This window comes from Alosa sapidissima, chromosome 2 (genome assembly GCF_018492685.1).
Source record: "Alosa sapidissima isolate fAloSap1 chromosome 2, fAloSap1.pri, whole genome shotgun sequence".
Taxonomy (NCBI): domain Eukaryota; kingdom Metazoa; phylum Chordata; class Actinopteri; order Clupeiformes; family Clupeidae; genus Alosa; species Alosa sapidissima.
Genome location: NC_055958.1, coordinates 4989206 through 5017180, shown reverse-complemented (window position 1 = coordinate 5017180; position 27975 = coordinate 4989206). Strand labels below are relative to the sequence as shown.

Below are 27975 nucleotides of genomic sequence, written 5' to 3'. Positions count from 1 at the left end.
TAACATCAATTACAACCATAATCACCAGCGCCCCCTAAGATACTACAAGCTTACAGGAGGCCAGAACTGACGATGGTATTTTGCAATACAGCCACAATATTGCAATGTACGCTTCCGCATTGACTGCATATTGTACTGTCAGTGCGGGAGAATGAATAACTCAAAATGTAGCATTTTTCAGAAACCAAAGAGCCCTACACGGATTATACAATGCATTTATGTGGTTGGATTTATGGTGAGTGAAACCATGTCCTGTCATTTGTATGCGTGTTGTGTTGTTTGTCATTCAGTCTGGTCCTGTCATAAGTTTTGTTTGCTTCTTGCGGCAGGTGATGGAGATACAGGTTTTACGCAGTAGCCTTAATTATAGTGATGTCACCTAGCCGGTTAAAAGTCCGTCAAGATAAACGCGCAGTCAGTCGAGCTGGACCCTGGACAAATCAATGTGTCAGCTGTTAGTGACTCTTATATCACTCTCGCGTAGCCTAGACTCATTGAAGTACAATCTCCTTCAGCTAGAGTGAGTGGTCCTTAAGGTTGATTTCACATTAAAAATGTGTTGATGTGCCTCTTAACGTAACGCATGTGTATTGATGTGCAATGGCTAGATTGACATACACACACACACACACACACACACACATATTATAATACAAGTCAACTTGGCTTTTAGGCAAACATGTTGGCAAAAGGGTGGAGTATAATGTGTATTTCATTGCCACAGAAGTACTTGCTTTGTAGACCTGTGTTTAGAAGTCCATCATTAAACTGTTTGCTGTTGTTATAGCGTAATGTCACAGTATCTACACCAGTGTAGAGAAAAAGATAAAAGATAGGGATGTAGAGACATATATTTGCTGTCACAGGCTTTCCTTCCAGGTTTCCACTTTTCCTATTTGTCTTAGCAGCATATTTGAGGGAAACCCCCTGAATCTGAAAGCCTTGATTCTCACCAACACTGACACACACCCACATCAACCCAATGTCTTTGTTCCCTGTGCAAATTCTAGAGTAGCTATGCCCAGCATTAAACTGTTAGTTTAATAGAAAGTGCCGTGACACGGGTAGAGCTACAGTGTGACTTTAATCAAGTCCCTGGCTGGGTAGACTGCAGAGATGGTCTGAAAAATGCTGCTAAACAGGTTCTGAGGTTGTAAAGGCTGAAGCCTGTGCTGTGTGATGCTAGACACCCTCCCCCTGCCCGCGTCACTATTGTCCCCTACCTGTCACCTCTTTCAGAGCAGGGAGAGACAACCAGCTACGACATTCAGCCTACAACCTCCTATCTTTGACTTATCAGTTTGTCCCATTTCATTTGTCACTCTGGTTGGCAGAAACATCTAAAATACAGAAATAGAGTGAATGTGCAGATATCTATGCATTTCTAATACCATTGTGCCTCGGAGGGGTAACAGACATTGACCTTTTTTGCTTCATTCATTCATTCATTAATGAGAACTTAACTTCCCATTCACTGGTCCACATTGCTTTATTCATTCATTAATGAGAACCTAACTTCTCATTCACTGGTCCACATTAGTGTCTCCTACTGTACATGGGTACTTCCTGTTACCCATTGCAATTGTGTGCTTTGCTACTCCATCCCTACAGTACACGTGGCTCATACAAATGACAGACAGTCGATTTGAAAATGTAGGTTTTGTTCATTTTTATTCACAGAATTTCATTTTTATTGTGTGTATAAAAGCACACATTCACTCTGTGTATCCCATAATGTACCCCCTCAATGCAGTTTTTTTTAAACATTTTCCAACTTTGAAACAATCAGAGTCAAACCTTGAGCATCTCAACATCACCGCCCTTAGTACATTTCTCTTTCTCACCCCTGATTGGCTGTCTCCACAGGACCTGTTTGGGGTCAGCATGATCATCCCTCTCCTGAGTCATCATGTAAAGTACCTGGGAGCCAGTCCCACTGTCGCTGGCATCGTAGGTATGTGTTATCAACCTGCCTACGGAGGCTAAAGAAATCAGCAAACTACAGTATTAAAAGCCCTCACCTCCGGACAGCAGGCCTACTATTTCATGTTTTCTCAGCTAGCACTGGCCAGCTCCGCATCAAACACATTCTCCCACTGTGTTCATCAAGGGAGTGTTTTGTAAATTGACAGCACCTTGTTCAGAATCAAATATCACTCTCTGTCCAGAAAACATCTTTTGATTTAGTTAAGCTTCCCTTGCTCACTGTCATCACAAGGTTTCCAGTGAAGTCTGCCGGGGTGCATATCGTGTGCGGCTAATCATATTTAATATTTGGAATGACGTCTGCGTGGTGTGTACAGTTGCTTATATAACCACATTACCCACCTCTCTCTTCATCCCCCACCACAGGGTCCACGTATGGAGTATTGCAGCTATTCTCCAGCACAGTAGTGGTAAGTGTTTCTCACTGCATAATTGCAATGGGCATGCCTGTATAGATAATGTTAGGATCACATTACCATAGAGGCTATTGAGCTGGGAATGTAGGCCAGGTGTAGTTTATCTGGAAACCTGGGTTGGTTTGGAATCCTCTACTCTTACAGTCAAGTCACACACCCGTGCACAAACAAACATGTAGACATCCAGTCCGATCATAAGGGCTCTCGGGCCACTATGTTTTGTCGCTGGCTCCAAAGTCTTGACGGTGATGTAAACAAGTATGGCTCTGATCGTGTATACCTCAATCAATTTCTGAGGACAGGCTGCGTACTGCAGATTACATTTCTCCACAAAGAAAGAGCAGCTTTACTGTACGTTTTTGGCCTAGCTTCCTCTAAGAGGAGTGGCTCACAGGGTGGAGAGAGCTTCTATCCTGCCCACCCCCCTCCACCAGCCCCCCCACCCCAAAATTGGTTTAGATCGTCGGGGTCACAAGGCAAATTAAAAGGAGAATGACTCGTTTGTCCTCCGCTGTTGCCTAGCACGGAGACAGAACAGCCAGGTCTCTATGATTTCCCCGCGGGCTGTAGGGAGAACATTGCAAATTCAATTGGTCCTGATTTCATTATGCCATAATGTCGCGTGTGTATGTGTGTGTGTGTGTGTGTACGTGGGTGATAAAGAGAGGAAAAGGGATAGAGGGAGTGTGTTTGAATATTTTGTGTGTGTGAGTGTGTGCCATTCATACCTCCACATAATGAGAGGCGAAGCACAGACGCCTTTTGCCAAGACAAAACTGCGGAATTCCTCATTTCATGCCTGATAATATGCTGGATTAATAATCCGCCTTTTAACTAAAGGCACTAGATGCAGGCGCCTGAGGCAGGTTGAAGGCCAGCTCTAGCTTGAGACCCTCAGTGATAATCCACTCAGTCAACTTTGGCAGCACTGTCCCATTAGGGAAGGTGGCAAGTCCAGGTCAGACCTCAACAACACACTCTATTTGTATTGATCATCTTCTAAATACCTCTAAATTAGCAGTTGTTAAACAATTATGCTCTCGGTTCTGTGTCTGGTTTGCTTCCCCAAATTAACCATGCATTCTCTCTCCGCCATGGCAATGAGGATACATTCTCACATCATGTGTTTGTTTATAATGGGACATTCCCTTTAATTGCAACTAAAGAAGCTGAGACTAATTTTGTCAAAAAGACTTATGCTGCTTCATTAAACTGCATTACAGGTCATCTGACCTGTACTGAGGTAGAATTTTATAATGATATAGATCCAATTTAAGTGCATAAGTAGGTACATTAAGTGCACATTCCCAAGAAAGTCAAAACTTAGTCATATAATAGGGTTCATGTATGTACACTATACATGTATAATCTAGTATACACTATGCATGTAGTCAAGGTTCTGTTATTGACTTACAAAGCTCTAAATGGCATAGCACCTTCATATATCTCTGATCTTTTAATATCTTCTCAACCACAAAGGAACCTTAGATCTTCCAATGCTAATCTTTTAATTGTCCCCAAAGTGCTCCACAAGCAAAGTGGAGAAGCTGTTTTTATCCATTATGCCCCCAAAGCTATGGAAAACCCTGCCTCTGTACATCAAACAGGCCAATTCTGTAAACATTTTTAAAAATGATCTGAAAACATACCTGTATATGAGAGGTTCTCATTCAATCTCATTTTTATTTAATTCTAAATCTCTGATGTTTTATTTACTGCTTTGTTTGTTTCTTTTCTCTCTATTATTGTGCTAAATGCTCCAAATGTATAGCACTTTGAGCTGTATTCTGTGTATGAAAGGTGCTATACAAATAAAGCTTATTATTATTATTATTATTATTATTATTATTATTATTATTAGTCTCTTACAGCTAGTATAAACTTTACATGTATAGTCTCTTATAGATGGTATACACAGTATACATGTATGGCCTCTTGCAGTTAGACACTATAATCTTACAGACAGTATAAACTATACATGAATAGTCTCTTATACTATACATGTATAGTTTCTTACAGCTAGTATACACTATTGTATCTTATAGCTAATATACACTATGCGTGTGTATTAGCTATACGTGTTGTAGTCTCTCTCCTGTTTAACGGCGTGCTGTGTTGCTGTGGTCGGTAGGGCAGCTGGAGTGATGTTGTGGGCCGGCGGCACTCTCTGCTTACCTGCCTGCTGCTGAGCGCCCTGGGCTACGCACTGCTGGGCATGTCCAGCAGCATCTTCCTGTTTGTGCTGGCCCGCATCCCCGTGGGTAGGTTACATGTACAGCCATCAGGTAGCAGGCTGTCTCTGGGTCAGAATTAGTGCCATTGCCTTATTTGGACTAAACTCACTGCTCACTCAGTCAACACCACAACACCTCTTATGAAGAGTGCTTTCAATGTGTGTTCGTCACCCAGTGGATGATTATAGAAAATGAGTTAATGATCGCAAACATAGTTTGGTACAAGTTAAGTATGTCTTATTTTAGATTAAATATATGCATTTTCTTGATTTCTTGAACATTTGAACGAGAAATGTGTTGCTATTACTGATGCTATTTGGTGTGTGTGTGTGTGTGTGTCTCCTAGGGCTCTTCAAACACTCACTGTCCATCTGCCGGGCGCTGCTGTCTGACCTGGTGTCCGAGACGGAGCGGCCGCTGGTCATGGGCCACTTTAACGCGGCCTCCAGTGTGGGCTTCATCCTGGGCCCGGTGGTGGGCGGCTACCTCACCGAGCATGAGGGCGGCTTCTACACCTCCTCCTTCGTCTGCGCCGCCATCTTCCTCCTCAACACCGGTGAGCGCTACAGGGAAAGGGAGAGCATGGAGTCCGCCTCGACATGGGAGACAAACATGCCACGACGCAGTAGGCGGTGAATAGGATAGATGACTGTTAGTCATTTTATGCTGTAGGTTTTCAAATCTAGTTTAAAAATCTATGTTCTGCAACACTATTGGTCCAAGGAACAGGAAGTGATGCACAGTCAAAGGTTTATAAGGCAAGCACAAACATAAAGGCCCTAATTTGAATGATGGGTGAAGTGTAAAGTCTTTTAAGTGTAACTGCAGCTAATTGAACGGATAAGCAAAATCAATTTGCTAATTTAACACCATGGAGCAAAACTTAAGCGCACACATTGATGAGTCTGCTCAATGATGAATTCTTCCTCTCCTTAGGCCTGGTGTGGATGTTGCCGTGGAGCGAGGCGCCAAGCCATCGCACCGACACCAACGCCAACAGCAGCCCCAGCAGCTCCAGCCGGGCCTACGACGGCGTGAAGCACAGCCAGCACAACTGTTCCGACAGCAACAACCACCTCTGTCACCCCCACCACCACCACAACAACCACGACCACCACTCCCACCCTGCCTCTACAGCCTCCTCCTCCTCCACAGCGGCCCACCACGGCCGAAGGTGGCGCTGGGACGAGGTGTCCCTGCTGCAGCCGGCGTGGCGGCAGCTCTCGTCCATGGTGGCGCGCATCCGCCACGTGGCCTCGTCCGACATGTGGGACGTGTTCCTGGTGCGTCTGCTGATGGCCGTGGCCATCATGCTGTACTACAGCAACTTCTCGCTGGCCATGGAGGAGCGCTTCCAGCTGAAGCCCAAGGTGACGGGCTACCTGATCAGCTACAGCAGCATGCTGGGCGCGCTGGCCGGCTGCCTGGTGGGGCCGGTCACGCAGCTCTACGGCCAGGACATGTCGGCGCTGCTGCTGCACTCCACCGTGCTGACCGGCTCGCTCATCTTCCTGTACGCCACGGCGCCCAGCGTCTGGCAGGTGCTGCTCACCTCCACCTTCTTCGCCATCTCCACCACCATCGGCCGCACGTGCATCACCGACCTGGAGCTGCGGCGCGGAGCGGGAGGTCCCCGGGCCAGCGGGACGCTCATCGGCGCCGGGCAGTCGGTGACGGCGGTGGGGCGCGTGCTGGCGCCGCTGCTGTCGGGCCTGGCGCAGGAGCTGAGCCCGTGCGGGCCGCCCAGCCTGGGCGTGGTGCTGGCCATGGCCGCCGTGGGCCTCCTGATGGCGCGCATCCCCAAGTGGGACTCGGCCGCCGACAAGGAAAGGACCAAGAACAAGAACTGAGCCGACGCGAGTGGTGCGCCAGGGTGTGTGTGTGTGTGTGTGTGTGTGTGTGTGTGCCTTAAAGGTGTTACGCCGTGGATACGAAGTCCATCTCGGAGAGAAGAGTCCATTCTGTCAGCAGCGGCAGCAGCAGCAGCACTGTCAGGAGTTGGACTTACTGTAAGTGTTAAGTGTTAATGTTGGACAAGAGGGTCAGCTTCGACAAGGGGCTCGCGCTGCCTGTCTATGGCTTTTTGTCTCAGAGTGATGACATCATTGTGCTAAAAAAAAGTCATGGCTGCCTGCTCCTCTTTTTACCACGGGCAGCGAGAGCCTGCAGCAGCACTAGCAAACAGGAGACATCAACCACCCAGACTAGAGACTTGGGTTCTGTGCCGGAACGCCACGGCACATGGTCTTACAAGCAGGTTTAAGGAAGAGGACATCTCCCTCGAATGGGGCGGCATTAAGAAAAAAACAGAAACACATTCTTATGAATTCCATTCCATGTTTTAGTTTGACCACTTTTTATTTGAAAGTTTACAGGTTGCAGGCCACATTAAAGCCTGTGTTGCCCTTTCTCTAAAATCCACTACATTATTCCAGAAAAATCCTTGAGTTTCAGGAATTTTATGGGATTGATCTATAGCAATTTTAAGCAAGATGGTTTTGTAATGGACGTTTGCATTACTTGTAGTTCTGTATAATTTGGGGGAAGGATCATTTCAGACATAGAAACTCTCAACTATCTATTGACTTGATAGTTATTTATCAGTATCAAAGTCTATTTATTACGTTTGGTTTATGCATATGAGTAAAGTAATGAGAACCTAATGAAAAATAGAAATAATTGAAAATCCTAGTGCGCTGTTATAAATTATTCCAGTTTGACGATGGAAAAATTAAAAGTTTCAAACACAACTCTCAAGTCTCTGCAAAGTGTCATTGACCCGATGGGCAAGATGGTGGTCTGATAGTGACATGATAAATACAGATACAACACGCGCGCCTAAATTCTTGCTGTTGTGCATCCCCACAATGGATCTATAATACTTATGTATTTCACTCGTGTGACTTATCATGGTGATCAAACATAAGTTTGCCTGTATTAAAGACAGATACATTTAAAAATCCGTCTTTGACAATTTACTATATTACAACAGTGTCTATGCAGAGAGCTTCAATCAAAGCGAACATTCTACCATAAAAAGTCAATTAAAGTAAAATAGTAACGTTTTTCTTAAAAAGAAGAAAATTACTAAAATTGGAAGAAATGTGGAAGTACTGAGATACAAAACGGGAACAGCCATAAGGTATGTAGGGGTGCTCCATTTGGCGAGAAAACATAAAAAACACATCTGGCGAAGGTTCCTTTGGGTCAAGCAGCCCATTTCACATAGTGGACGCTCTCATGACCCCTTGTGCAGTCCTGCTGTTTGTCCCAGAGCCTGTGGGCTTCTCTCAGGGCCTCTGCTGCCGTCGTGGCTTCCACTGAGGCCTGAGCTGTGGTGCCCGACCCCTGCCAGGCTCCTGCTCCTGCTCCTGCTCTTCATCCTGCCCCTGGGCCTCAAGGGCCCAGGCTGGAGGGGAAGACAGTGGCTGCCGCTCCTCCTCCTCCTCGACGGCGCCGGAAGAGCCGTTCCGCCGGTGGGGAAGAGGCAGATGAGGGCCTGGCGCCGTGGGGCTCAGGTCAGGAGCTCTGCGGCTGTCCCTGAGCGGTTGCTGCTCGTCCACCACGCTGACCGATGAGGGGGCCTCCTTCAGGGTGTCCAGCCTGTGCAGGGGCATCCCGCCGCTGGACGAGGACCGCTGTGGCCGGCCGAACCGGGCCCTGACTGCTGGGTAGCCCATCTCTGACATGGTGTCACCATCACCTGAGAAAGCAAGAGGTCGCTGGTAAATATGCTCCCCTTAACATGCGCACGCCCTCACACACTCACCAGGGCACATGGGGCAGCCGTGGCCTACTGGTTAGCGCTTAGGACTTGTAACCGGAGGGTTGCCGGTTCGAACCCCGACCCGGGCTGAAGTGCCCTTGAGCAAGGCACCTAACCCCTCACTGCTCCCCGAGCGCCGCTGTTGTTGCAGGCAGCTCACTGTGCCGGGATTAGTGTGTGCTTCACCTCACTGTGTGTTCACAAGAGACCAAATTTCCCTCACGGGATCAAAAGAGTATATACTTATACTTATACCATGGGGTTTCAGGCTGTCCAATTTTGTAGTGTTACCTAAGTTGACCACTAGATGGCAATAGAAAACTGATCCAACACAAAGAGCACCTACCAACATGACTCATTCTCTTTGGAGGGAATCTAGAATCCAGATTCTGCCCAGCTGGGAGGGAAAGATACTTGTGTGATCTCGCTACATCCTGAGAAAAGGGGAGTAAGAATGAGAGGAGAAAAGATGATGAGAGATGGAGGGATATGGTAAACCAAAGTAAAGGAGCAAACTTCCTCCTATACAGTAGATAAACCAAAACAGTTTGAACACCAAATTCTTTGCCTCAACTTACCATCCATACCATAAAGGACTGAGGTCAAGCTGATTGATGGCTACTTTTCTTTTCAATACTTAACTACATTAAATACATGAATGTGTTCTGGTGTTACCATCAGTCTCAGGCCCTAATACGCACTGTTGTTTTGCCTATGCAAACCAAGTTGGTGCAAGTTGTTTTGCATTTAAAAAGCCCTCAGAAATGCTCCCAGATTCTCCAAGCTTACCGGGCCTTGGAGGCTCCCAGGACGAAGACTTCGCCGGATGCTGGCATGCCGTCTGATTAGTATCTCCTTGGATTTCGAGTCATTGGGCATGGAGTACTTGCTGGTATATGCAACAGTCTAAAAAACACCAAAAATACAGAACAGATATTACAAGACACCCTGAAACACCACATGCAAGCATGTGCACCTCTATTCTCCATTTCTATTGGAGAATATTCTACTCTTATCATTCTCCATTTCAGGACTAAGAATGTGTTCCAGTTTTACATGGGCTTGTTCATGACCACTCATTGCTAGGGCGTGGCCATTTCATTTGACCACTAATTTCTCCAATACATTTCTCCAAGCCACTCAAATGTGTCCAGGCATCCACAGAAGCCCAACTGTGGTTATGACAGATTAGACAATCCCAGTTCAGCTATCTGGGCCACCTCTCCTGTTTCTCTCCCGCGTCTAAGGTCTCGCCTCGTACAACCTGCCAGGCTCTTCACACATCGTAAACTCCCAAGAGAACAAACACGGGAGTCTATTAGGAGGACTTACGGCTCACAGACCCAGTCCAGCTAACTCACTGGTCATCAATCAGCCGACAGCTACAGGAAGTGGAGCATGGCACCATGATCTAGGTCACGGGGATTTTTCACCTGGCTTCTGTTGCAAATGTCATAACGCAAAGCCACACATACACACACACACATGCCCAGACACACACACCTTACACCTGCCCCCATGCCTGAGTTCTGCAGTGTCATGTGCTAAGGAGTGGATGGTGAACAGGCTTAAGCCTGGTCTTGGGTACCGCGTTCCAGTAGATTAGATCCTTAGTGGAAAACTACTGGAGCCAGGGTGCGCTCAAGGAGCCCTGCTTTTGTGCTTCTCAAAACAGTGGCAGAGAAACCAGAGAGAGAGAGAGCAGGGCATGGCTGATACTGATACTCGCTGATATGAACACCAATGAAACACTGAGATGTGTCATCTGGGTGAAGGGCTATTTAACAGTTAAAATGGTTTACAATATTTGGCTAAAGGGAACACACTGGATTGCTGCCTCACCTTCTGTCTGATCTTATACATGTTCTTGGAGAGAATGTCATGCATGTTTCGGAGATCGGAAGCCAGGAACTTCTTCTTGGGGTCGCTGCTAGGCTTTGTGTCACTGGGTGAAACAGAAGACACATATTTAAAACAAACATCACAGGAGAGACATTTTCCATGTCCTTAAGTACATGAAAGACACACCAATTAAAGATTTCAGCACACTTGAAAGTGGGAATGGGACTACATACAGTAGCAATGCATCTGATGGTATATCGCTGAAATCGGGATTGACTGAATCCAGGATTTCCATGGCATTCTGAAGCTCCAGCTTCTTATACAGTGCTACAATACTGGACTCCGCTCGGTTGTCCCGGATCAGGATCTTTCGGATAACGCGGTTATTCAATTTAATGAACCTAGAGGGGTAGAGTCAATGTTTAAGTACAATGAAAGGGACAGAAAAAGAAATTCTAAAATGGACAAAACCTTGCGAGTACAGATAGCCTACTGCATGGTCCATTACAGTATGTGTGTTGTGTCTCTGCTCCGTCACTACTGCATCATGGTTGCGTGTTTGAGTTCACACCAGGAACATCTCTCCTGCAGCACTGCTGCTGCAAGCCCGGTCTTTATACATGTATGTTTCCTGATAATACTATACATAGGCCTTCTGTAACGCAGCCACCACACACTTGTAATGCACTCAGTGCACACGCGTGCGCGTGTGCGTGTGTGTGTGTGTGTGTGTTCGTGTGTGCATGAGTGTGTGTGAGCACTCATCAAACAGAGCATCTCTGTTTCATATGTGTACTCTTTATGTTAGCACAGAACCCTGAGGAGGGTGTTGAAGACGCCCCTCGGCACGGTGGGGAGCATAATCAGGGAAGTGTCCAGACAAACCTAACCAGTTCTGCCAGTTCTCACACCAACGGTGGGGAGGGAGATGGAGAGGCGGCATGGAGAAGCAGGCCATAAAAAGAGGAACTCAATAAAGTAAACATATGACACCACATTCCCCCACACCACCTCATTTTCACCTCACTCTCAAACAAAACCTCGCTGAAAACTGACACCTGAAGACAGGGCCTCTGCAGAGCTCTCCAAAACAATGAGTCAGGAAAGCTGTGTGGAGACATTGCTCTTACTTGTCTTTCCAGTAGTGGTGGCTCCACTGTCCACACAGGTCCTCTATGCCAGCAATGGTATGCTCCATAAGCTGAGGAGACGTAGGATAGCAAAAGACACTAGGGGTCAGGAGATTTCATTTGACATTGTAAAAATTCTCATTGCTAGAGCCACAATGTAAATGAATGTAAAATTATTTAGTTTGTAATGTCTATATATAAATAATGATTGTTGTGTGTTTGTAAAATTGCAATGTTTAAATTTGCATATTTGTTATTGCTTATTACAGGCAGCTGCCTGACGTCACTTAGAGCGGTAAGAACTGACAGTGATGTATTAGAATTAGAGTCTTTGACTGTGACTAGACAGAATTTTATATTTCTGTATCTTTAAGTTGCTACAGAATATCTGTAATGTCCTTTTTAACTAAATAGTTTACTAAATAGTTTAAACTTTAAAGAGGTCTTGCATCAATGACTCAAGTCTCTAGAAGAAACAAAATTCAGAAACTGCCCTACACTCACATTGTTGAAAGTGCACTTAGCAAAGAGGTATTAAATGCATGAATCCCCACTGAACCTGATACTTCAAAATGACAGAGTATGGTAAGACCTACGTCTGACATGACATGTTTGTGTGAGGGAACTTACCCTTGTGTGGACTTCCACATTAATGGTGTCCAGGTTACGGTTGGTTTTACGCACGTTCATCAGTTCAATGATAGGTCGTATACTGATCCCCTGTTTGGACCCAGCAGATTAAGGCACTTGACATGAGTGATTTTCACAAATGTTATGTCAACATTCTTCAGAGATTTTTTTAGCACACAAAATAGTATTACAGTACAGAGAGAGTGTTGCATGTCCTGTTTTTACAAATACATTCTTATCACTGCTCTAAAACATCACAATGTATTTACAACTATCCATTCTGAAGGTAAACGGGAAAATCTTACACTTTACTTTGACACTTTGAACATATGTGTACATGCCTGGATGAAAACTGTGAAAATGATGATGGTAATAGTGGCTGTGATGAAAAGTTTCTTGCGGCCAACGGTTTCTGGAAGAGTGAAGACCAAGGCAAAGGAAATGGCTCCCCTCAGCCCACCGTAGGCCAGACCAAACTGGTCTTTTAGGTTGAAAGGGATGGTGCGGAAAGGGTTAATAATCTGAGTCAAGACCAAAACGCCTGAGGGAAAAACCAACAACACAAAATGTGATATCAAGTTCAAAGGCACACCCACACCCACAGACACACACACACACACACACCCACAGACACACACACACACACACAGACACACACACACACACACCCACAGACACACACACAGACACACACACACACACACCCACACACACAGACACACACACACAGACACACACACCCACACACACACACACCCACACACACACCTTACCTAGGCCTCGCCAGACAACAGCAAAGAGGAGGGTGAATAAGATGTAGCCCCAGTTCCATTCATGCTCCGTTGTTATGGTGACAACGCCCAAGAAAAAGAAAATCAAAGTCTCCGACACAGTGCCCACCATCTTGATGACATGGCGAATTGTGGTACAGGAACGCTGGGACACATTTTCCTCCACGTAGTATTTCATTGTCAGAGCACAGGTCACTATACTGTGGACCCACAAGAACCAAAAAGACATGTATCAGGTTGTGAATCAAAATGGGTTACAGGGTTTGGGATATGATGTAAAACTCTGCAATGCTGCAACGCTACATTTAGGAGGCAGGCAGTTAATGCTAGGACTTTTTTACCCTACTGGCTAGCGTTTGGACTTCAAGGACAGTACACTATACCGGTCAGAAGTTTGGAAACATCTGCTCTTCTAAGGGGTTTTCTATTTTTACATTGTAGATCAAGTCAAAAGTATGAATCAATACATGTGAGGTTATGTGGTAAACAAGCCAAATGTTTTATATTTTAGGCTTTCAGAGCAGCCAACTTTTGCTATGATGACCGCATTCTCTCAACCACCTTAAGGAAAAACTCCTGCAGTTTTTCACATAGGTCTCTGTTTCTTGAGGTCATCTTGTATCCTTGGTTGCAGTAAAAAATGTCTTTGTACATTATCAGTCAAAAGGATAAACACAATAAAGCCACAAGGCTTATTTCCATTGTGGTCCTTGAAGTATTTGTGCTTGGTAGTGTGTGCCAACCATTGTTTGCAGGTGTAGGCATGTGTCTTAAGGTGTATGTAAATGAGTGTATGGAGGAAAGGAAATTCAAACACACAGAATACAGTTCATTCATACAGTCCAAGCATCACATAAACCAATGTGTTTCTAAACTTTTAACCGGTAGTGAAACATCATGGCTAGTTTGTCTATGTCTGTGTCTGTGTCTGTGTCTGTTGCCAAACATCACTTGACCACGACTCACGCCATGATGCTGGAGATGGAGAACAACTCGGCCACCAGGTAGGCCAAGTAGCTGTACATGAAGATGAAGAGGGGCTCGATCTCGCCCACCCTCCCCGTGAAACGCGTGGTGAAGGCGGCCACCACGCCAAACAGGAAACCGAACAGCACTCCTCCCAGGCCCACCACAAAGAACCGCGCCAGGCAAAGAAACACATCAGGGGCATCCACCACTGGCAACTCAGCCACATGGTTGAAGAGGTTATATAGCACCTGACACAAACCAGCAAACAGACACACATGGTTCAGCAGTTTTATTTTTAAATATACACTGCGGAGAAGTTAAATTCCTAGTGCTATAGGTAGGGGATAACAGCTTTCAAGAGCAATTCACTGGGGTCATCAAGCAGGCACCTTCCTTCATGGGTGTTTTATTGAATTAGCCTCCAGAGGGCTACTGTACCACTCAACAGTGGTATCTGGCATCCCATACCCACCCCACTTCACACTCATGATTGGTTCTATGCCAACAAATAGCAACAAATTCTTTGGTCATTCATCTTAATTGCTGTGGCCATTTATGATCCGATTAGCAACGTAACCAGACAATAATAACTTAGATTTATTTTATATCCCTTATATCCCTGTTTATTGTCAATCATACTGAATTAGTGGAAATGTGTTTTACTTCCTAATCTTTTCTTCCCTGTTAAAAACAAAATGTGTTTTACTACTAAATAAAGTCATTTAAATGTTAATTGTTTATTGTACTTTGTCAAAGTGCATGTGTTTAATTTAACATTGTCCCATTGAGAAATACTTCACAGGAACACTGTAGTGGCTAAAGTTCCCTTCTTATGATCAGTAAGTATTTCTCAACATATTCATTCACTTAACCACTCTAAGACGGAAAGAACGAGTCTACGCGCGTTTGGTGTTATGAACAACAGTAGAAAACAGTGTGTTCGCTCCGTCTTTACTCAATACTGAAACAAGATACAAATCACACAGTATTTACACTTCATCAATGCGCGAGTTCCCCTACGCCAGGGGTTCTCAAAGTTTTGATTGGTGAGGGCCAATTCAGGAACCCAACATTGAACTGAGGGCCGCCAAAGGGGCGGGGGAAAAAAAAAACCTGGAAAATAAATCCCATTTGTAATCATTTGAATGACCAGGTTGCATCTCTACAGTTTACATTTATTGCATTAAACACATTTTAATTTATAACTGAGCCTAAACCTGGCAAAACTTGTGAAAATCTTAAGAAAAATTGCAATGCACACACAATCCAGACTAATGTGGGATATAACAGTCCTGTGTGCAGTCCATTTCAAGTACAAGCTTACCAGTATTTAGAACAAACAGTCTCAGTGTACCTTGCTTCTTATCAGCATAGGCCTTATTCAGGGCCAATTCCAGCTACCAAAGCACCACAGGAAAACCTGACGGCTACTAAACACTACTAAACGGAGATTCATTCTTTTCAAAGCACACAGTACAGTTGTACAGTTTTACAGATGTTATCGTGGGCCGCACTTTGAGAACCTATGCCCTACGTCATAGGTCAGCGCGCTCTCTCAAGTAGCTCCTATGTCTCAAGCAATGCATGTACACTAAACATGTATTAAACTAACATGCAAACTATAAATACAATTATGTAATCATAACATAATCATGATATAATAAACCATCACTAAACATGAATCAAAATAATATTAATCTAAATCTGAATCTAAATTATAATATGGAAAATGGCACTAACATTTTCAGCCCCTAATTGCTCATCATGGGGATGACAATTACTAACTAAACTAAAGAGACATTTTCTATATTCAAATCCCCTTCTGTACTCTTTTACTAGGTCTAATCCAATATAAACAGCCTAGACCAATCTAGGTGAGGCCTATAAGATAGGCAGCTATAGAAAATAACAAAGTCCTAAATAATAATGTCCTTTATTGTCCATGAGATTCTTCCACCTCAAGCAGGAGACAAAACTTATCTATGGGTCTCTCCAAGGTGTTGGTCTTCATTTTAACAAGGACCCGACGGACAAACCCTAAGGAGTCGGGGATTGTCTTCTCCACTTTTCCCATTAACCAGGACCCTCTTGGAGCCCTCTCACCTACGATGAGTACGACGTCTCCCTCTTTTACATTTCTCCTTTTCTCCAGCCACTTCTGCCTTTCTTGTAGGAGGGGCAAGTATTCTCTGGACCAATGCTTCCAGAAGATGTCAGATATACTGCACTTGCCTCCATCTTCGTTTGGAGTATAGATCCTCCTTCTGAAACATGCCTGGAGGGAGTGCTGGTTTTCCCTTGAGAAGGAGAAGGTGATTCGGCGTTAGTGGCTCGAGGTCGTCCACATCATCAGATGATTTGGTAAGGGGTCTGCTGTTAATCACTGCTTCTACTTCACACATCACGGTTTGCAGACATTCGTCGTCGAGTGACTGGAGCTTCAGAAGGTTGGTAAGTATCTTCCGGACTGTTCTTATCTGTCGCTCCCAGATACCACCGTGGTGCGACCCGGCAGGTGGGTTGAAGATCCAAGTGACTCCTCTTTGCACTAGAGCCTCTGAGATCTGGGACTTCTTCCATTCTTTCATCGCCTGGCGGATCTCGTGTTCTGTAGCTACCAGGTTTGTTCCGTTATCAGATCTCATAACCTCCACTTGCCCTCTTCTGGCTATAAAACGTCTCATTGCGTTTATACACGAGTCGGTGTCGAGAGTGTGCAATTTCTAAGTGGACTGCTCTGACTAAGACAAGTGAACAAGACTCCATAACGCTTGACTTGCACGCGTCCACGCTTTGCCTCAAAGGGGCCGAAATAGTCTACACCGACGTTGGTGAACGGTGGTAGATTCGCCATCTTCTACTCACTCACAGCAGCATGACTCTTCCGACATTTCACACACTTTGAGAGCACACTTTTCACGGCTCTGTTTCCTTTGCAGATCCAGACCCTTTGTCTCAGCCGAGCAAGGGTGTGGTTTCTCCCTCCATGTCCAATTTCTTTATGAGCATTCCTGATGATCAGGGTGTGATGTGGTGATCCCTGGCCAGGATAGCTGGATGCTTTGTGTGTTCTGGCAAGGCTGCTTGGTGCAACATTCCACCAACCCGAAGAACCCCATCTTGAAGGAAAGGATCGAGCTTCACAATAGAACTGCTTCTCTTGATCTTTTCACCTTTCAGTAGTGCGCAAAGCTCCTCATGGAAAGTTATGGCTAAACTGAATGATGGCAGTTTCTGCTCCTCTGACGTCCTTGACAGTCAGATGGGTTCCTTTCATGGTAGATCTCCATTTCTGCATGTGATTCTCAACTGTCTTGATTTTCACATCTTGACTTTCTGAAGACTGGGCTTGAGACTCAAATGTCTTCCTTGTTTTGCACAGACTTCGAAGCAGCTCCTTCAGCCTCAACATCCAGGCGACCGCCTTCTTCAGGCTGTGCCAGTCGGAGTAGTGATGAGTCAGCTTGTAGAGAGGGTCTGTGCTTGAGTCGATGGTCTTGATGATGTTCACACTGGTCGTACGCTTCACCTCAGCATCGTCTTCACTTATTTCTCTTGAGAACTCTGATAGGACCGGCCAGTGAGACTCACTCTTGGTTAGGAAGTCAGGACCTTCAATCCAACTCTGACACTTCATGAAGTGCTCTGCCTTCATTCCTCTTGATGCGTGGTCAGCTGGGTTAGAAGCCGTGTTGACATACTTCCACTGTGGTGGCCTTGTGTTCCCTCTGATTATCGACACTCTGTTCGCAATAAATGTTTTAAAACGAGCGCCGTCATTGTCGATATATCGGAGAACGGTGGTGCTATCTGTCCATAGCACGGACTCTTTGTGGTCCATCCGAAGCTCTCGCTTCATGAGCTTATCCTTTTTCACTGCAATGGTAGCTGCGGTGAGCTCGAGGCGTGGGACTGTAACTGGTTTAAGCGGCATCACTCTGGATTTTCCGAGAAGAAATGAGCAATGGACTCGACCGTGGCTGTTCTGGATGCGGAGGTAAGTGATGACGCCGTAGCCCTTCTCGCTAGCATCGGAGAAATGGTGCAGTTGTGCTGATGTTACTGGCCCGAATCCCTCAGGCTTGATGCACCTCCTGACAGAAAAGCTGGCGAACTGGCTCAGATCAGGCGATCCATCGGTTTGCCACGTCTTCTGGAATCTCTTCATCCCAGGTAAGTTTCATTTGACAGAGACTCTGGACCATGGTCTTCGCAAGAAGAATGAACGGCGACAGGAATCCAAGGGGGTCGTATATTGAGCTTACGACTGAGAGGATACCCACGTCTTGTGATGGGCATGTTCTTCACGTGGATCCGGAACTTGAAGGAGTCTGATTCTATCCACCAGTCCACTCCAAGGGCCCTTTCCATGGGTAGTTCATCCCTGTCCAGGTCTAGATTCTTGATCTCCTTTGCTCTCTCCTGTTCGGGAAGTGATGAATGCACTTCGCGGCTGTTGCTTGACCACTTAGTCAAGCGGAATCCTCCACTCTTACAAAGTCCAATGAGGTCCTTGGTCAAGGTGGTAGCCTTCTTTTCGTCGGACGCTGAGACCAGGCAGTCATCGACATAGAAGTGCTCTAGGACTGTAGTTACTGCTTCAGGTGATGAGCTGTCTTTCCCATCCTCTGCAGTCTGTCTTAATGCGTAGTTGGCACAGCTTGGGCTTGACTTGGCCCCGAACAGGTGGACCACCATCTTGTACTTACGCAGAGGCTGGCTCAGATCCCCCTGTGGCCACCAGAGGAATCGTAGAAGATCGGAGTCCTCATCAGGGACTCTTACATACATCGCTTCAATGTCAATTCCTCGTTCAGTGACTTCCCTTGAAACGAAGCAGCACAATCAAAAACAACCCGCAGTTTTCCCTTTTGTGGATGGGTCACGCCGTGATGGGGAATGTACCATACTCTGCCGTCGTTGCGGTTGCGCTCGTCTTCAGGAACTTCCACTGTGTAGCCTTTGTTCAGCAGGTCTGACATGAAGGTCTTGTAGTCGTCATGGAAGCTGGAGTTTTTGGCGAGTTTCTTTTTCAGGTTTGATGCTCGTTGCTCAGCAACACATTTGTTGTTTGGCATCACCACATTTTTGTTTCTGAGAGGCATCCTGATGCTGTAGTGCCCATTGACTTTCTTGAGTGTCTCAGTCACAGACTTCATGAACTGAACGTCTTCTCGCGACATTTCTGACTTCTCTTCACAGGCTTGTTCCGGAAAGTCGTGATTGTATTGCTGCAGTAGCATGCTGTCCACACCGCTGACTACGATTCTGTTGACTAAAGCCCTTTGACTGTAGTGGCTTAACTTGGCTTGTCTTGACTTGTGATAATCGTCACTTTTCTTGAGAGGGCCATTAACCACCCAACCGAGGGTCGTCTTTACCACGTAAGGCCCGTCATCTTTGCTGTGGATTATCTTCCACAGCTCCATCGCAGAGTGAGCATTCATTCCGATTAGTATCTCAACATCTGCATCAATCTGTGGTAGCTGTACTTCTTTCCGCAGATACGGCCATCTTTCCAAGTCCTTTTCAACAGGAACATTGTCCTTCGTTACAGGTATGTCTGTGTGGGTGTAGACGTCTGGCAGGCTTATGTACTTGTTCTCTGTCAGACCACACACTTCTAGATCTGAGAGCACGTATCAGGACACAGGCTTCTCCTGACCCATAGTACGGAGTAGCACTTGAGTCTTCTTACCATGGACGCCAAGCTGTCTCATTAACCTTTCGGAGCAAAACGTAGCAGAACTTCCTGAGTCCATGAACAGTCTATTGTCTAGTTGTCTAGAGTCTATTGTCGTGTTGCTCCTCTTGGATTTGATGCGCACAGGTACGATAGACAGGATACAGTTGTTGCCTCCGGCCCCGGTGACTGCCGTGACTTCACTCTTGGCCGACTCATCTTCTTGTGGAGTTGAGTGTCCGCTGGTAGAGCTTTGACCTTTCCCAGGCCTGGTGTTCTCTTGGTCGGTGTTCTCGTCCATTTTGCTGTGAAGCAGGCTTGGGTGTTTCTTGCTGCAGATTTCACACGTGGCTCTCCTTTTACAGTCTTTTTCCATGTGCCCTTGGGTCAGACACCCAAAACAAAGTCCTTTACCTTTAAGGAACTCGATTCTCTCTTTGTTTGGCAGACTTCTTATTTTGCTACATGCGCTCAGGATGTGTCTTTTGTTGCAGTACAGGCATGGCTCTTGAAACGCATTGCTTGTCTGTTTCTTTTTTCTGGGTTCTGGCATCTCATTCATCTGGCTTAACACTTGTAGCAAAGCCAGTGGTTCTTTTCGGTCCGCCTCCCTTGGCAGACCTAGTGCTTAACTTGTTCTTTTCTTTCACTTCGAAGGACTCTTTGACATCACCAAACAGTGGGTCTGAAGCTATCTTTGCTTGTCTGTTGATGAATGTCACGAGATCGGAGAACTTTGCCCTTCTTCCTTCCCTTTCTTGTATGTCAAAAGCTATGACTCTCCATCTTTCACAAAGTCTGAAGGGCAATTTTGAGACGACGATCCGAAGGTTGCTCGGGCTGTTCATCTCCTCGAGGTATTCCATGCCCTTCATGACATTGTTACATCCGGTGAGAAAGATGGAGAAGCTGTGAAGTGACTTGGCATCTTCTGCTTTGATTTGAGGCCATTTGATAGCCTTGTCCACGTAGGCCGCAGCTATTTTCTGCTCGTTGCCATAGTGATGGGTCAAGAGCTTTCTTGCTTCAATGTAGCCTCGTTGTGCGCTCATGTGTTGGCAACTTCTCACAAGTTTTCTTGGTTCACTGCTGGTGAATTGCTCTAGATAGTATAAGCGGTCTTCATCATTGTCTGTACGACTGTGAATGATGTGCTCAAAAGCCCTCAGGAACGGCAGGAACTCAAAAGGATCGCCACTGAATACAGGGACTTCTCGTTGAGGTAGGTTGGCTAGTGTTACGGCTGCATGTGTTCCCAGTGCTGTTTGTTCCAGTTCTCTCCCCCTCTCTACCTCTGCTCAGGTGTGCTGCAGATAATTGCCTTCATTGGGAGCACCTGGCCCTGATTGATCAGGAGTTAAAGGCTACAAGATCCAGTTCCTGAGGAGAGGCTTTTGGTGTGGGGACTGCTGGCTGTCTTGCTGCCTCTCAGCCTAGGATTTTGTCTTGTCTTTTGATTTGGACTTTGTGTCATGTCTATGTAATGTTTTGTTATGGTTTATTTTCATGTAATAAATCCCACTGGTTGGGTACATTTTAAAAGGTGTTCCTGTTATTTAGTAGGATTTGGGGTCAGTGGTGGGTCTTTGTTCACCCCTAAAGGGCCACGTAAAGGTGGGGTGTAATACTAGTCTCTGCTGTGTGACTAACATCTCTGTGATTTCCTTCTGGTTCAATATCACTTCGCCCAGTTCAACTTACCTTCCATTGGAACTTGCACTTGTGTTATTGTTGTTTTCGTTACTTACTTGCACATAAGACGTGTGTCTAGTTGGACTGTAAGAAGCACTGTTGTCTTTGATAACTCGAAAACTGCTGGTCAATTTTGGTCTGACATCTGGAGCATGATGTTTGATGGTTGCTGTTGTGGGCATGTTCTTGTCAAGGTAGGAATTCATACCATCGTCGTCCATGTTTTCTTTGTTATCGTATTCTTCCAGAACTTGTAGCTTTGCTGTGGACTCTGCGATAGCAGTTTCGACATCTAGCTCCTCCATTTGAACCTTCAACTGAATCTTCTTGGCTTTCAGCTGTGCTTCCAGTTGAGCCTCTTCCAACTGCAGTGCCTGTCTCTTCTTAAGGGCGGCTGCGCGTGCGAGTAGGGCTGCACGGTTAGCTTCCTCTTTTCTACGCAGAGACGAAGCATGAGAGGACACTTTGGATAACTTTGAGTGTCTACTGCATGCACTACGTGCTGTGACTGAATTTTATACTTTTCTTGTACAACAGACGCACTGTCATCTGGATCCACATCTTTGGCGGCAGACTCACCTTGCTGTGTCGTCGCGGCATTCTTTGGAGTCATATTTTCAGTAGCAGCCTGTTCATTAGTGGCATTGGCGTGCCGTTTTGCTTTAATTATCCACTGCTCCAATTTGATCAAAAATTTCTCATACTTTGTAAAGTTTGGCTCACTCCAATACTGCTGGTCAGCTTTCCTTTCATCATCTGATAACAGTTCACTAAGTTGTTGTTTACTTCAGTAAACTCATTCAGGAATTTTGAGTAATCACTAAGATGATCCTTTTCCACTAGAAGTGCATTGGAATCAATTTTCATGAGGTTTTCTATTTCCTCTGCTTTGGAGACCAGGCGTGCTAACACACGTTTCCTAAGATTCATCTGTTTATCAAGTTTCTCTTCTAGGGCCTTTGTGGTCAACTTGATCCTTCTTTTTATGTCTAGCTCGACATTGCCCTCCATCTTGGTTTCATCCTCAGACATTTCGATTGGCTATTAATGTTAAATTAGTCTCTTATTATAGCAAGCTCTTGCAAACTTCTGAAATCCAGATTAACAGTCCTTTAACCTCAAAGCACATAGATGCCTTCCAAAGATAAGATTTCAGAGCCGTCTTTATTTCCAGAATTTAACGAGAGCTTCTTCTGGGCTAATATGACTGGCTAACAATAGCACTTTTCTCAAAATGTCCTGTACATGGGTACTGGCTTGTAGCAAATCTTGAAATGTCTAGTGTTTTAACTTGGCCACGTTATTTGACTACGTTGATTACAATGACAAAACTATCCTTATTTCGCCATAACTAGCAAGGTCTGCAGCTATAGCTTATCCATTGATTCAATTTTGTTCTTTGTTTACTCATCCATCATCGTTGTCTCATCGTCTGGAAATCCGGTCGGGTGCACAGCGTTGTCACTGCAGCTAGCTATTTATTCAGCTGGCTAGCTTCATCAATCAAGTCGTGTCCAGCGCAGCGCATCTTCCCTCGGTTTCCAATGATCTTATCTTTCATTGAATATATTGTACAATGCTGTAAAATGGCCTATGCTTCCGAATATCTTGCTGGAAAACAGAAATATGTGTTATGTATTTATTTATTATTATATCTGCAACACCAGCTGATTTTAACTCTGTTGAAGAGGATATATTTAGAACTTGTCATTATTTCAATAAATGTGACAATTTTAAGCTTGACCTACCACTTTCTTAGAGCGATGAGGGACAGGGCTCGAGAATGCCCCCTTGATCAAAGTGGGGAATGAAAGAAAAAGTTTGAGAACCACTGCTCTAGTTTGTTAACTACCAGTCACGAGTTGGGTCGCGATAGTCATTTTTAAAAAGTGGGTCCCCAGAAAAAAAGTTTGAGAAACACTGACTTAACCACTCTAAGACGGAAAGAACGAGTCTACGCGCGTTTAGTGTGTTGAACAACGGTAGAAAGCAGTGTGTTCGCTCCGTCTTTACTGAATACTGAAACAAGATACATATCACACAGTATTTACACTTCATCAATGCGCGAGTTCCCCTACGTCATAGGTCAGCGCGCTCTCTCAAGTAGCTCCTATGTCTCAAGCAATGCATGTACACTAAACATGTATTAAACTAACATGCAAACTATAAATACAATTATGTAATCATAATCATGATATAATAAACCATCACTAAACATGAATCAAAATAATATTAATCTGAATCTAAATCGAAAATGGCACTAACAAACACCATTAAATTACAGGGTAGATCATATTTTCAGTTCTTCTGTACTCTTTGCTTGATTTCAATTAATCAAAGTGAATTAAGTTTAACTGATCCAGTTATAATGTCAAGTTAGGACTTGACAGTGGCTGTTATTTGTCCCCTGTGCAGTGTTGATACTCTCCCCCAACACAACTCTAGTCCCCTGTGCAGTGTTGATACTCTCCCCCAACACAACTCTAGTGCCCTGTGGCAGTGTTGATACTCTCCCCCAACACAACTCTAGTGCCCTGTGGCAGTGTTGATACTCTCCCCCAACACAACTCTAGTCCTCCTCTGTCCCTTTTGTCCCACAGAAACTCTTGGCTCCCCGGCGACAGCCACGCCTGCTGGTGTACACGGCCCGATGTTTGCCCTTGTTCTCAACTACTGTGTACAAAACAAAAGGGTTTCACCCAAGTAGAGCTGCAGATTAGGCACTATCTGAGCTTGATTCATTGGTCAAGCAAAGAGAACCTAACAATGCTGAGGCTGCACTCTAGCAATCACCCAGCCATATTGGACAACTGGAATTGACACAAAGATACAACATTTCCTTTAATGGCATCAGTCTTCAATATATTTTCATTGGATCTGGGGGGGGATTAATCTCCTGAGGTTACCGATAATACATTTCTGTGAGTGTTAGGGAGTTATTTTAAGGGAAAAGACTTTAATTGATCACTTGCAAACATCTGAAAAGAAGCCTGTGGTTTCATGGTCAAGACACAAATGGTTTTAGCCATCACCTATTCCTTTAAGAAGACCCCTGAAATTGAAAAAAGCAAATTAAACAGACAGTACTACAGTAGTACAGAAACAGAACTGAAATACTGGGCATTTAAACGTGTACACAGACCAACATCATTATTTTTCACCACAGAAGCCCCACACATGACCTACCCACACACTACCCACCACAGACACAGCGGAGTCTGGAGTGGTCTGCAGACGTCTCTCAAGGTTAAAAGCCCAGGATGTTTGTATACCTATTGAGGCATTCCACGGTGATGACTGTAGCTCAAGTTTCAGAGTTAGTGTGAAGTGAACAACACAGAACAATATGAGGAGTTTCTCCAACAGAGAAAACATACATACCAGGAAAAAAAGAATGAGGCCACTGCTTTAATTTGAGCAAGCCAATTCAACAGAAATGGATTGCAATCTTAACCATCATGTTTCTGTAGACAAAGATTGATTATAGCCCTTGAAAATACTGAGAAAGCCTGTGAAATTGATTTGACATGATTGCTATTATATGACTATCTCTCATACAAGACCATACTCTTGCCCGGCACCTAAGTGGAATTTTACCATTGAGAACAGATTGCGGTACTGCTGTTAATAATCCCAGGTGCCACGCTAATGTCGTAGACAAATACACTGATGGACATTACACTGTATCTCAGTCATATTGAGACAACAAACCGTGTTTGGCATACAAGACAAACAGACCTGAAAACATGTAGCCGCAAGCCTCTGCCTTTCTGTCCCATTTACCTCTCTGTTTGTCTACTTTTGGACTTGTTATTTGCTCTCTGGCTGATTTGTTCTTTCAGGCTAGTCAACAAAAAAAAAAAGCAGACTCATGCAGTCATCTTTGAGAGCCACTGTGCTTTGGAAATATCAAACACACACATGCAGTGCGACCGCCAGTATGTGGTCAGGTCTTCTTCAGGGATGAGTTTCAGCTTTCCATAACCTGCTTCACCAACAATTTCCAAAACCTTGAAGTTCCCATTCAGAGAAACCTCTGATGTTCGAATAGTCAGAGCCTATCTACTATCTACTAAACGTTTCCCTTTACACTTCTTCAGTCCTGACATCTCTTCAGCCTTATACTCCTCTCAGGGTCATCTACTGATTCAGCGTGGCACCACATCAGTTCCTTGAAGTTTCACCAAATACTCATAAAGACAATGAAAAATGACCACACACAAAGAAGACCTCAGCAATCACAACACATGAAGCTGCCTTTTGTTTCGTCTGGAGTTCTCTTACTCACCACAGTGACGGCGTCATTGAACAGACACTCTCCAAACACCACAATGTAGAGCTGCTCGTTCACGCTGACGTCCTCGAACACAGTGAGCACGGCCACCGGGTCCACGGCCGAGATGATGGAGGCAAAGAGCAGGTTCTCCTGCAGGTTGATGTCCTGCACGCCGAAGGCCTGGATCTGGCAGATGGAGAAGAGCGAGATGCCAATGCCAATGGAGTTCCACAGGGTGCCCACGACGGCGAACCACAGCACCGTGCCCACGTTCTCGAAGAAGGGCCGCGTTGGCATGAAGTAGCCCGAGTCCAGCACAATGGGGGGCAACATGTAGAGGAAGAAGACGTTGCTGGTGAGCACGGCCGGCGGCTCCTCGTGCACAGAGTGCATGATGGCCCCCACAATGAGGCCCACCGCGATGAGCAGGCAGGACTCTGGCACCCAGATGGTGATTTTGTGATAAACGTGGAAACCTTGAGAATACAGAACAATTGTACCTTGTGATTTTGTGGACGACACTGAAAACAGTTTGGGCAAGTCAAGTCAAGTTCACTTAACATGAAGGTCTTAAGTTTCCACTTATAAAAATAATAAAAAAATATTGTATAATACAACAAAATATGTTGTCCAGTTATGTAAACAATTCATGATAATGAACTTCCCGCACGTCATGTAGCCTACCTTTGTCTTTGTGACACACCTGCACAGAACAATATTGTCAAGGACATAGCACCATCAATGTTCACTGACCAGGACGACCAAGCTTCATAAAACAGTAAATTTTCTGTCCAAAAAAAATCTAGCCCTCGCCACAGACAAAATACACACACATAGGTGACTTAATAGATAAATAATAACTTAACTTGATAGATATTGTATGTTTGCTTACCTATTTTGGCAAAAGACGCCAGCAGCACCCACAAAGTAATTTCGAAGGGAATCTGTATGCGAGGATAATCCATAGAGAACACAGGTAAATAAGATTTCTCATCAGGGAAAGCTTGGGGGGCTTCATTGTTGGGAATGACGGGGGGAACAGAAGCAGCAGTGCTGGGTCTCGGTGGTATCTCCCCCTTAGTCCCAAAACCCAACAGTGAGGTAACTGTTACGAAAGTTAAAATGTGCAGAGAAATCCAAAGGCCTCCCATGCTGAACGCAGCAAGGTCAGGTTTTATATGGCACCTGTGGAGAGAATGTTCTTCGTCATTCCTTTCCTATTACAGTGAATGTTCTAATATGGAAATATCCAGCGTCCGTTGTCAAAAAAATAAAGTTCTTAATGTTCTTAAATGTATTTCCCCAGCGTTCCGTGTGACGAGAAAATTAGACATCAACTGTAGTGTAGCTTCCAAAAACAACCAGAATTGCAATACAGTCCTCGGCTCTGCTGTATGCAAACTTTTGATGCTACCTGTTTCGCCTACCTGAATCCCTCCCGCCAGGTGCACGCCCGTTTTGATGGAGGCTCGTTTTGGATGGATGCCTGTGCTGATTGGAGCAAAAGGTGCCAACTGTTCCATTGAAGTTTCGTAGCGTTAAGAGATGGGGGGTTTCACATGATCTGATTTTTGAGTATATAGGCTAAGTAAAAAGAGTAAAATTGTTTTACAAAACTGTCACAGATGAGAAAATGTGAAGAAAATATTGGCAAATGTTTCTTAAAGCACTGAACACTGCCCATGGATCTTTGGTTGATTGTAGGTCAAGCCACGAGATGGCGGCATAGCGCTATCTGAATTCACGAAAATAATGCCAGAAGCATCATACACTTCACTATCAAACATGTTCTCCTACACCAGTCTCCTGCTACATTATAGAATTGCTCTGTTATTGTAATCAAAGTCAAAGTCAAAGTCTGCTTTATTGTCAATTTCTTCACATATCAAGACATACAAAGAGATCGAAATTACGTTTCCCACTATCCCACGGTGGAGACAAGACATATTTTACCAATTAGGTCCACAGACAAACATAACATTCAAGTAAACAATATAAAAAGTAAAAATAAGAAGGCACATACAATGAAGAAATAAGAGCAGCAAATGTAATGTAGCAGTGATGTTCTAATATTCAGTTTACATAGGGCCTACTTCTTTGTTGTATACACTGCACCAACAGGGTATTAGGCGTTCAACTGGCCATCAAGACCTACTTTAGGCTATCTGATAACTAATTATACAGGTCCATAACTGATGTCTAGCATCGCTAAACACTAAAAACAGCTAATTTTGCAGAGACAAAAACTACCTGCCATTCATGCCTGCCTCACGGCAGAATATGGCCCACAATTTCACGTCGAAGACGTACAGCCAAATGACCCAGAACTGTAAACTCAATTGCAGGATATGAAAAGATTAAGAATAATTGAAGGATAATAGTTGAATAATGTATATAGTGACAGTGACATGGGGAAATAACATTCAGCAATATTGAGACTATATGCTGAACATGCAAACAATCCCAATAGGCCTACTGTAGTAGCCTAACTAATGGCTGTTTTGTATTTGACCTATTCAATACATTAATAAATGAATTGAGGCATTTGTTTTCATTAGGT

The 27975-nt window shown here is 44.7% G+C and overlaps 2 protein-coding genes across 2 annotated transcripts; one reads left to right on the top strand and one right to left on the bottom strand.

The window, feature by feature from the left end:
• The first annotated feature begins 115 nt into the window (after positions 1 to 115).
• On the top strand, positions 116 to 6981 carry mfsd9 (major facilitator superfamily domain containing 9). The gene is made up of 6 exons (XM_042074289.1): positions 116 to 235; positions 1867 to 1954; positions 2353 to 2396; positions 4534 to 4663; positions 4983 to 5192; positions 5573 to 6981. The coding sequence occupies exons 1-6, from the start codon at positions 152 to 154 to the stop codon at positions 6484 to 6486; spliced, it is 1470 nt and encodes a 489-aa protein (XP_041930223.1). The 5' UTR covers positions 116 to 151; the 3' UTR covers positions 6487 to 6981.
• Positions 6982 to 7001: 20 nt separating this feature from the next.
• On the bottom strand, positions 7002 to 26862 carry slc9a2 (solute carrier family 9 member 2). Its single transcript, XM_042073606.1, has 12 exons — positions 26308 to 26862; positions 25428 to 25891; positions 13762 to 14012; positions 12778 to 12995; positions 12346 to 12545; positions 12005 to 12094; positions 11375 to 11445; positions 10478 to 10645; positions 10245 to 10347; positions 9192 to 9308; positions 8749 to 8836; positions 7002 to 8339 (listed from the first exon to the last, which is right to left on the bottom strand). The coding sequence occupies exons 1-12, from the start codon at positions 26564 to 26566 to the stop codon at positions 7927 to 7929; spliced, it is 2442 nt and encodes an 813-aa protein (XP_041929540.1). The 5' UTR covers positions 26567 to 26862; the 3' UTR covers positions 7002 to 7926.
• Between the last annotated feature and the right edge of the window lie 1113 nt (positions 26863 to 27975).